Source organism: Chelonoidis abingdonii, chromosome 19 (genome assembly GCF_003597395.2).
Source record: "Chelonoidis abingdonii isolate Lonesome George chromosome 19, CheloAbing_2.0, whole genome shotgun sequence".
Classification (NCBI taxonomy): domain Eukaryota; kingdom Metazoa; phylum Chordata; order Testudines; family Testudinidae; genus Chelonoidis; species Chelonoidis abingdonii.
This window is the reverse complement of record NC_133787.1, coordinates 5,486,313-5,496,714: the sequence shown is the minus strand read 5'-3', so window position 1 is coordinate 5,496,714 and position 10,402 is coordinate 5,486,313. Positions and strand designations below refer to the sequence as shown.

Sequence of the window (10,402 nt, the reverse complement as noted above, 5' to 3'; positions counted from 1 at the left end):
CTTAACAGCCAGGGAGGGGAGGCCACAGTAGAACAAAAACAAAATGGAGTATGGGGACAGCTGTAAGAGACAAAATGGAATAGGGGGATAGCTGTAACAGACAAGACTGACCTCCTTTGTAAAATGCTTTGAGATCTATAGATGAAACGTGCCATATCAGAACTAGTGATTTGCCTAAGGTCACACAAAGGATACATCTACACTGCAAAAATAACCCTTGGCAGTAAGTCTGAGCCTGATCAACTGGATCACACTTAGGCTACAGAGCTACAAATAGCAGCGTAGCCCTTCCGACTGGGGCTGGAGTCCAGGCCCTGAGACCCACCTCCTTTGCCAGCTTCAGCACCCAAGTGGGAACGTCTACACTGCTATTTTTAGCTCTGTAGTGTGAGTCTCAGGGCTTGACTCAGTTGATCCAGGTTGCGAGACTTTCTGCTGCGGTGGTGGGTAGTGGGGTTGCAGCATAGACGCAGCCAAAGAGTCTGGCTGAGACATGGTCTTTTGGGTCCCAATCCACCAACCTGGCCTTCCTATCCCATCACCGTCTCTCCTGGTGAATTGATTATTTTTGATTACACCAAGAGGGTATTGTCTCCAGTACACAGTTCCTGATGCAGAATTGTATTAACACAATTCCCTATACTGGAGTGTGTGTGAAATCCGGGTTCCACCGAAGTCAGTGGGAGTTTTGCCATTGACTACAGTGGGGCCAGCATCATCACTGTAGGGCTACCAAGCAGTATCCACTAACTATGTGAATGGCTGTAGTCTGACTGGCAGCTTGATTAATCAGTCAGGTTACATGGATTTGCATAAGCACCATACAGTGGTTTCTCAAACTGTGAATATACAAATCTCTCTACTCTGACTGGCTAACATCATCCCAGCACCAGGGATGCCAGCTCAGCTCAAACTGATTTTCTCCTCTCACACTGACATCCATGGGAGCTCTGCCAGTGAGGTCAGAGGCTGCAGGCCGAGTCTTCATTTAGTCACTCTGATCTAAGGTTTCGCGTGCCGGTAATCCATTTTAACATTTTTAGAAGGTCTCTTTCTATAAGTTTATATAACTAAACTATTGTTGTATATAAAGTAAATAAGGTTTTTAAAATGTTTAAGAAGTTTCATTTAAATTAAATTAAAATGCAGAGCCCCCCTGGACCAGTGGCCAGGACCTGGGCACTGTGACTGCCACTGAAAATCAGCTCGCTTGCCGCCTTCGGCACGTATGCCATAGATTGCCCTGATTTAGACCCTCATGCCTGTCCTTTAGCTTCACTGTAATCCCTACAGCCTGCCACAGCTCTTGTCCCTACAACAGCTGCCATTTTTTAACCTTCTGAGAGCATCCAAGCCCTTCCCATCCAATTCCATTGTGGAACAAAGTAACAACACCAAAGAGTTGCATCCATTCTGGGGAGGGTAAGCCTTGCTGAGTATAATAATGACTCAGCAATAATCATATCTGGGTAGGGGGCCCTGAAGATTTCAGAGTAGGGTTAGGAGATTAATAGATTTTCAGTTCTCTGGCACTTTCGAAAAACCATCGAGGGGAATTTTGTTGCGGGTTGAACCAAAACCAAACTTTTTTTGAAATGCTTGCTGAATCAGAAAGTTGAAAGCCATTTGTTCGGAGCCAGAGAGTTTTGATTTTGTCCAAACAATATTTTGCTCATTTCGGTACTGACCCTTTTAAAATATATATATATATATTTTTTTTTAAACTGAGGGAAATCTTGAACTGAAAAACCAAAATTTTTTTTTTTTTTTTTTTTTTAAATGTTGAAACTAGCCTTTTTGGGTTTTCCATAGTTCGGGTTTTTTTTCCAGCCGAAACCATTCGGCAAATCCAACACAAATCTGTGAAACGTTTTGGTGCCACTGAATCTGCATCTTTTTGTGAAAAAAAGTTTTGGTTGAAAAATCTTGCCCGGCTCTATTTCAAAATTAACCCAGGATAGAATTATCGCCTCCTAGACAGTGAAGACCCTCCAAAGTTGCTGTTAAAATATAATAGTACGTGGTGATTGCGATAGGCCGAATACAGAGGAGCCCAAATCGCAGATGAGGTTTTGTGTAGGATTATAAAATCCAAAATCTCTGAGCACATTCACAGTGGGTTATGTGAGACACTTGTATATTTAAAAATCACCATATGGCTTCTTCAAAATATATTCAACTAAGAATGGTGTAGAAATGGTCGTTTAAACCACAGCATGCAGCTGTTGAGTAATCACATGGCATTTTCCTTACCTTATAATAAATCAGTTGTTCATCCTGTATAAAAAAGCTGTTGAGAGAGCTCTGCTTTGGCAAAGGAAATTTCACACTGCAGTTATTTGGAAGCAAGTGAATACTGATATATTAAACTCCACCATGCCCCTTTCTATCTAGACTTGCTGGTGGCTGCAGTGTGGTGAATGCTGCCTTCTGTGGCGGGATGTACCAGCTAGGTTGAAACGGTTCCGATTCTGCTACCACTTCCATGGGTGTAAATCAATAGTACTTCTCCCATACTAACACAGTCCCAAAGCTTGCAGAAAGCAATGCCTGCCTCCAGCCTGCGGACTACAACGGGGAGGACACGTTCTTCCAAGCAAGCTGTGGATTCCAAGCTAAGGGAGGTTGCGGCAGTGGAAAAGCAAACAAGAACAGTACGAGCAGTGGCTGGGCTGATTTAGGGACTGTATTGAAGCCTCAGAAGGAGGGGTGGGGTTAGAGGAGAGGTTGGAGGTCTCATACGTCTGGTTCATTTTTTGCCCAGTATAACAGCGCAGAGCCGGCAAACATGGTTTGATGTGACCAAGAGACATGAGGACAAGGCTGTGCCGAATCAGCCTGCTAGTGTTTGCCCCTCCCCAGGCACAAGCAGTGGGGGATTCGAGGGCAAACAAAGGGACCCCATCGAGATCAGACCTGCCAGCCTCTGTCTTGGCTTGTGGGGCCCATGCACACATCACACTGTCTTTTCCTTCTCCTCCCCACCCACGCCAGCCTTGTGAGCAGCCTAGCACCGAAAGCGATCCTCTGCCCGGGGCGCTCACACCAGCACAGCAAGGACAGGGGGACGCAGGCAGCCAGCAAATGTGAACAAGCCCAATATCCAATGCTGCTGGGTTGCCGGAGGGGAGCTGGACGGTTGGTCAGCTGTGAATTCAGTGCCGACAAAGGGTGCTGGGTCGGGGAGCGGAGTCCTGACCCTCTGGGGAGAATGCGGGAGAGTCTCCATGACCCGTTTGGTTCTTGGCCAGGCTGCTGAGCCTGCTGCTGAGATGGCAATCCCAGTATACACAGCTGTGACCTCGGCACTGGCCTGAGACTGGCCTCTCCTGAAGGCCATGGAACAGCCAGTAGGTCAGAATAGCCTTGGGTTCGCGGCAGCCTGGGTCATGTTCAAACCACTGGCCTAGAGCTGGATGCTGTGGTGTTCGCTTCCTGTCCCGTCTGCTCCACCCCAGCTGCTTGGAGGAGCCCAGAGGTTTGTTCTTTCCCCTTGGGATCCCGGTGTGAACGTTTTCAGGGGCATTGGTGGGTTGTGTTCGGTTCTGTGCCCCGGCAAGGTGTCCCTAACCAGCTGTGGGCCTGGGCACGGCGAGCCAGCTCTGGTTTGAATCAGGCTTTCTCCTCAGACAGGCAAGGGCTGGGAGCAAAGGGGGGACCTTGTATTGCTCACCCTGGAGCTGAGAGGGGAACATTAATGAGATCCAAAGGGAGCCCTGTCCAGAGAAGGGCATCCTCCCCTGTCCTCCTTGCTCAGCTGTGACAAGCAGCCCAAGGCTGGGCTCTCCCGGGCACAGTGAGAGGGGGGAAGAGTTCCTAAGTGATGGGGGCTTTGAGACCTTCCTGGTGGCTTCCCCTCTGGATGGGGCATTCACTGAGGACCTGCCTGGGTATGAAAGCTGGCTGTGTGAAGGGAGGAGGACTGACGTCACCTGATCGCAGGCTGGAGACGAGCTGCTGCTGCTGCAGGAAGATCACCTTGAAGCACTGCAGAGGGAGGAGGGGAACAGCATGCAGAGGGAGGTGGATGGTAACAATTTTAACCAGCCCCTGTGAGCCAGGCATTTCCAGGCTGGGTAAGCGAGGCTTACAACAGCTAGGGGCTGAGAGTTTTGAAAGAGCCCAGGGGTGTTAGGAGCAACGCTCAGCCCAATAGCATTTTGGTGGGACGTGTGCACCTAAGTCACTTAGATGCTATGGAAAATCCCACACCACGGGCCCAGTTTTGAAATGTGCGTGCCTGTAATTAGACACCCAAATGACTAGACAGACCCCACGAAGAGTGGTTTGATTCTCAGTGCTACGCTGCTCTGCAGATGCTTGGCCGCTCTGAAACTCAGGCCATTTATGGGGGCCAAAAATCAGGCACGTACAAGTTTGAACATGTTGGCCTTGCTGACTTGCCCAAGTCCACATGGGAAGTCAGTGGCAGAGCCGTGAGTAGAAACCAGGAATCTCAGACCTGTGCGCTAACCATTAGACCATATTGTCTCCCCTAGCGATGGGTGAGTAAAGCATAGCAGGGAAAGTCCATCAGAAAGGACTAGTGTTTGTGGTCAAAAAACACGAGATGTTGAGAAGAGAACAGGCCTGATTCTGATCTCGTTTACCCCAGCGTGAATCAGGAGAAATACCCTTGATGCCAGCAGTGTTAGTGTGGGGCAGGTGTGAAAGGCGAGTCAGGCCCATCCAGGACTCCAGTACCTGGGATACCAGATCTGCTCTGCACCTCAGAGCCAGGCTAGATATTGAGAGCAGTAGCTGCTGGCCAGGATCTGTGTCTCAGTGTTTGTCTCTCTGTGTATTTGTTTTCTTTAACCTTCATCCCGATTAAATGTTGGCTTGGCAGAATTCCATTTGTATGTTTTTATCATTTCCACGGACAGTGTCGATGTTTATTCTTCAGCATTTTTAAATATATTTCTTGATTTACATTGTCACCATTGCAGGAAATTATGAATGGGCTGAACAACAGAGGGGTCAGATAATTCATTACAGTAACATGTCAAAATATCCCAAGTGTGAATGTCCTGTTCGCAGGCAGCATTTTTCTCACTTTGCCAGTCTGTACATTTCTATCAGGATCAACGGGAATATTTTAATTGGTTTGCACATGTACGGTGAAATTGACCGTTCACCGGCATTTACTGCTAAAAATTGAACCATTCCAGGCCTAATTAAATAGTTGCTGATGTTTTGCGTCTGATCTTTTTTCCCCTTTGACCTTTGGACTCTGACCCCTTCCTCCCTCCGACCGTGTGCAGACAAGCTGTGCTTCAACACCTTCTTCAACTTCGAGGACATGCAGGAGATCACCAAGCACTTCGTGGTGTGTCACGTGGATGCACCAGGGCAGCAGGCTGGAGCATCGCAGTTCCCGCAGGGGTAGGTACCCGAGCCCTCTCAGCCTGTCTGGGATGTTGCTCGTGGAGGAGCCCAGCTCTTCATGCTCGGGTCTCTGTATGATTTCCCGGCTCCTTTCCCTGGTTCCTAAGGTGGGTTCTCCTGCCGGGAACATCCAGTTTGTACCAGCTGCTAGGAGGTGCTGCAGAGCAACGCACTTGGGACTTGGCCTCCCTCGTCCTGGGCCCAGCGGAGCATTCCGTTTCTGAAGGGGAGTCGGGTTCCTCACCCCCTAGAAGGGCTGGGATCATGGGGGCTTCCTCCTCCCAAGCACATCAGCACTGCTCCTAGCACAGCCACAGGGAGAGGGCTGTGCCAGGCTGAGGGGCTGGAAGGGGGACCGGTGGGGTTCCTGGGCATGGCCCACACCCTGGGAGGGGAGGAATAGGAAAAGAGATGGCTGTCCCTGTCCCGGAGGGGGGAAGGGAAGGGCTGTGCCCTGCTGTGGATGGGAGGGGCCAGGCAGTGGGGAGTGGGAGGGGAGGAGTTGTTCCTCCCGGGAGAGCTGTGTAGGTGTCCAGAGCTTCTCCCAGCCCTGGCCTGGGCTCCCCCTGTATGGGCATCTTGGGGCTTTGCCCCAAACCTCCGTTTCTCACCGTGTGTCTGTCATGCCCCCAGATACCAGTTTCCATCCATGGACCAGTTGGCTGCCATGCTCCCTAGTGTGGTCCAGCATTTCGGGTAAGTGTCAGGGCCCTGTGACCTCATGGCGTGGGGCCAGCAGGGAGGGGTGGGATGCTAAGAAAAATGCCAGGGGCAGGCAGGGGGCGTAGGAAGTAGAATGCAGAGTTGGGCCTGGCTGAAAAACGGGGATCATGGCACCTACGGCTGCACGGCACCACTGACCTAAGAACATCCTGTCACTAGGGGTTCCAGGCTTCACAGCCTGTTCCCTGTTCTGCCCATTTGGCTGTAGCTGAGAACAGTCAGCTCTTCGGCCGTGGCTCGGCGACCCCTTGGTGAGACAGGTCAGTCCCCTCCACGCCCTGGGAGAGCCGTGTGGAGTCACCTCAGAGCCAAAAGAGACTCACGCTCTGTCGCCTGCTGCTGGTTTGTGCTGTCACCTTCACAGCACGCAATAAGGGGCGCTGCTTCCTCCATCCCAGGGGCCTGGAAATGCACCCCAGGGCCTGTCCCCTCTGGCCCATGGGTCTGAATCCAGCCCACGTCACTAGTAAGCAGCTGATCGGTGCCCTGTGGGGAACAGATTAGGAGATCTCCAGTTCCCACCTCACCGAAGCCACCCTGGCGTCTGGCTCCAGCTGGCTTCCTTCAGAGCCCCGCTTGTCAGGGAATACGCCAAGGGGCCTGAACTCTCGTCTCACCCCGAGGTGAGGGGCACATTGGCTGAGGAGTGTGCAAGGGTATTAGCACAGCAGTTGGCCAGGTTCTGTGGGCAGCAGCCTTCTCACACTGAGGCGCAGTGCCAGCCATCAGGCTGCGATTTTGCGGCTCAGGATGACGCTGCGGTGACGGTCACAGGATGCTCCTATTCTCTGCCAATCTGGCCTTGATTTTACTGGCTCTGTTGATTGGACGCTGCCACTAAAGCGAGAGAGGGGAGACAGGTGGCAGGTTTATTAACAGAAGGGAAGGAATGCAGTGTGTAGCCCTTTCTGGCGACTTCTAAAACACAGAACATGGTGAGCACTATCAGAGGACTCACAGCCTATTTAAAGGGATGCTACCCAATTCCTCTGCACTACGAGGAACTCTGTTTGCACAGGGCTTGAGAGCCAGGAAAGAGCCCAGGATGTGGAGACCCAGCCAGGGCCCTATGGCAATGTCTCTTAGATACCGCCTCCTCTTGCCTCAGCCCCATTTCCCTCTCTCTCTGCTGCGCCACATGCCCTGCCTAGAGGCTCCTTAAAAAGCCAGAGTGGCCTAGCAAGGACTGTTGGGAGCGGCACAGGGACACTTCTGTCTCTGTTTCTCAGGTTCAAGTACGTGATCGGAATCGGCGTGGGAGCAGGAGCCTATGTCCTGGCCAAGTTTGCTGTAAGTGAGTCCTGGCTGGGAGCGCTCTGCAGTGACCCAGGATCCGATAGAGCAGAGCAGGTGTGACCCACTTCCGAGGGAGGTCATAGAATCATAGGGTTGGAAGGGACCTCAGGAGGTCATCTAGTCCAACCCCCTGCTCAAAGCAGGACCAATCCCCAGATAGATTTTTGCCTCAGATCCCTAAATGGCCCCCTTAAGGATTGAACTCGCAACCCTGGGTTTAGCAGGCCAATGCTCCAACCACTGAGCTATCCTGGGGCAGAGGGAGAGCTGCTCCGTTTGCCCCAGTGGGAGCTTTCTCAGGGCATGTTGCTTGTTCCGGGATGGAAGGAGTTGCAGTAATCAAGCCTGAAAGGAGATCATCAGTGTGTATCACTGTAGCCACGGCTGTTTCTGATAGGATGGAACACAACCTCCTGGCCAATCAAAGTGGATGTATTTTGCCACTGTGGCTATTTGAGTATCTATCTGAGCATTGAGGAGCCCCCACAGTGTCAGCCCATAGGCTTGGGGTACCAGATTCTCTTAGGAGTGGGGGATCTGAGAGAGGAGACAAGTGCTTCAAAGTGCGTTCCGCATCCGACCAGCATCACCTCTGTCTCGTCAGAGCTCAGCTTTTGCCAGCTGCTTGTCATCCAGGGGGTGATTTTGGCTGAGTGCTGAGAGAGCTGGGAGAGGGTGCTGTTGACATTTGGTGTTCGGGAGCCGTAGAGCTGGGGGTATCTTGTAGGCACTTATGAGTCACATGGACGAGAGGCTTGGACCATCTGGGGCTGGGTCCTGGAGCTGCCTGTGACAGCCCGCTGGGTTCAGGCCGACAGGAAGGGCCTCTGCCATTTCAGGGCAGTTCCTTCTATCCCTGCAGTTCCTTGGTGTCAGAGTGCGAGGAGGTGCAGCAGGCAGAGCGTGGATGCCCTCCCCTTCTCTGGCAGCAGGGGGCAGTTATCTGCCAGAGCCATCTCAGTACCATGCCCTGCTGCCAGGCCTTGCTGGGAGAGATCCTGCCTGCCTTATTCTAGATTCTCCGTGGGCAGAGGTGCAGAGCCGTGGTGTGCAAAGCCTTTACCTCATTGGCACTGGTTGGCCTGTTTCATGTCGTAAGGTGGTGGGAGGGTCCCTCCGAGGACGTGGTCTCCCACCCATCCCTTGCCCCTGGTGAAGTGCGTCACTGTCAGTAAAGGATCTCCACGTTTGGTGAATCCACACATCTGCTAACTGCCCCCCCTAGCATAGGCCTCTCCCTCACACCACTGCCGAGAACAATAGCCCTGTGTCTGCTTGGCTGCAGCTGATCTTCCCAGATCTGGTGGAAGGGCTTGTCCTGATGAACATTGACCCCAACGGCAAAGGCTGGATTGACTGGGCAGCCACCAAGGTGAGCAGCATCCACCTCTCAGACGCCAGCTGGGATGATCGCTTGGAGTGGGAGTAGGCACTGGCAGGGTCTCCTGGGGCACAGGAGAGCTGGGGCTTGGCTGTAATGAATATAAAGGGAATTTGTTAATGAGGCTGCTGGACACACACACCCTGTGGTTCTATCTGGCTTCCGAGCTTGCAAACTAATCACAGCCCCTGATGCCTGGTCTCACCACACAGTGTCTTCCTCAGGCATGGCCGTGACTGAGGCCTCCATGCTCAGGAGAGGAGGGAGCTGGGAATGGGAAGGAATAACACGGCTCATTGGGTTTAAAATAGTCTCCTGTGGCCAAATCCTGCCTGCAGATCCACCCATAGAGCTGCCCTGGGAGTGTGCAGGGGCCGTGCCTGCTTCCCTAGTGCAGTAGTCCCCAAACTCTGGCACATGCCCCCTGAGGGGAGTGCGGCGGGGCCGGGCCAGCCCTTACTGGGGCAGGGAGGGAGCACCACCCAGTCCTTCTCTGGCCCCAGCCCCAGCTGCAGCTACCAGCTGGCCCTGGCCCCACTTCCAGCCATGGCTGCAGTCCCTGACACTGATTGCGAGCCTGCTCCCGGACGCGGCCCCTGGCTCCCAGCCCTGACTACTGTCCTGCTCCTGGCCGATGCCCCAGCTGCAGCACTGGCCCTACTCCCAAACATAGCCCCTAGCCCGACTGTGCTCCCGGCAGGCCATGGAGCAGGTAAGGTGGGGGAGAGGGGCACAGACAAAAAGATTTGGGGACCACTGCCCTAGGGGTTAAAGAAGTCAGCATCCCCAAGGAGATCAGCCCTCGGGGGACATGGACCTGGTAGTCCAGGGTGCAGAAGCTCCAGGCATGGGCGATCACCTCACAGCAGATACCATCATCTGGCTCTTTCCTGACCCAGCCCTGGGCTGCAGCAGGCTCTCCAGATACAGGGGATGGTCTCTGAGCCTTCCTCTTCACTTGCTGAGCAGCAGATTTTTCTGGACTCCAGAGCATCCTCTTCCCTTTCTACTCTGATTGGTCCGAGCTGGAGCAACTGTTTGCACTTCCCCGCTGGCTCAACAGGTTCTGGGCTCCAGCGACGCCTGCCTGTCTCCAGTGAACATCACAAAGAGGGATCCCGTGGCGAAGGTGCAGGGGTGGGAGTGAGTGGTGCCTGGCATTAGCGTAACGCTTCTGGTGTTCTCTGTCCGCAGCTTTCTGGCCTGACCAGCTCTTTGCCTGACACCGTGTTATCTCACTTGTTCAGCCAGGTAAGCGGGAGAGCACTGGACACATTCACAGCTGCCCTGCTCAGATCAGACTCTGGTGGAGAGAGGGCCAGTGCACAGTCCAGACAGAGTCAGCCGGCAAACGGCTGGACTGGGTCAGCAACTGGGGCTGCTTTGCTGTCTCCTGGCCATGCTGCTGTGGCTTATGGGGGAGGAACAGGCCAAGAGGTGCCTCCCTCGCTGGTCCTGTCTGTACCTGGGCTGTGTCCCTGCCTCTGCCATGTGGCAGGAGAGCTGCAGGGCTGCCGTGAGGTGCAGGCCCCTGAAGAGAGCACAGGTGAGAGTGCTTTGCCTGCTTGTGACCAGGATGGATAGGAGGGACCCATTGACAGCTGGATTTGTAGG

General features: G+C 53.2%; 1 protein-coding gene across 5 annotated transcripts in view; it reads left to right on the top strand.

Moving 5' to 3' along the window:
- NDRG4 (NDRG family member 4) overlaps positions 1 to 10,402 on the top strand; it is an 87,951-nt gene that overhangs the window by 63,573 nt on the left and 13,976 nt on the right. For all 5 annotated transcript variants that reach the window (XM_075073795.1, XM_075073794.1, XM_075073796.1 and 2 more), the window contains 5 exons: positions 5,265 to 5,385; positions 6,022 to 6,084; positions 7,341 to 7,401; positions 8,693 to 8,779; positions 9,983 to 10,039. In XM_075073795.1, the coding sequence (XP_074929896.1) occupies positions 5,265 to 5,385; positions 6,022 to 6,084; positions 7,341 to 7,401; positions 8,693 to 8,779; positions 9,983 to 10,039 (389 nt within the window). The remainder of the gene's footprint in view (positions 1 to 5,264; positions 5,386 to 6,021; positions 6,085 to 7,340; positions 7,402 to 8,692; positions 8,780 to 9,982; positions 10,040 to 10,402) is intronic.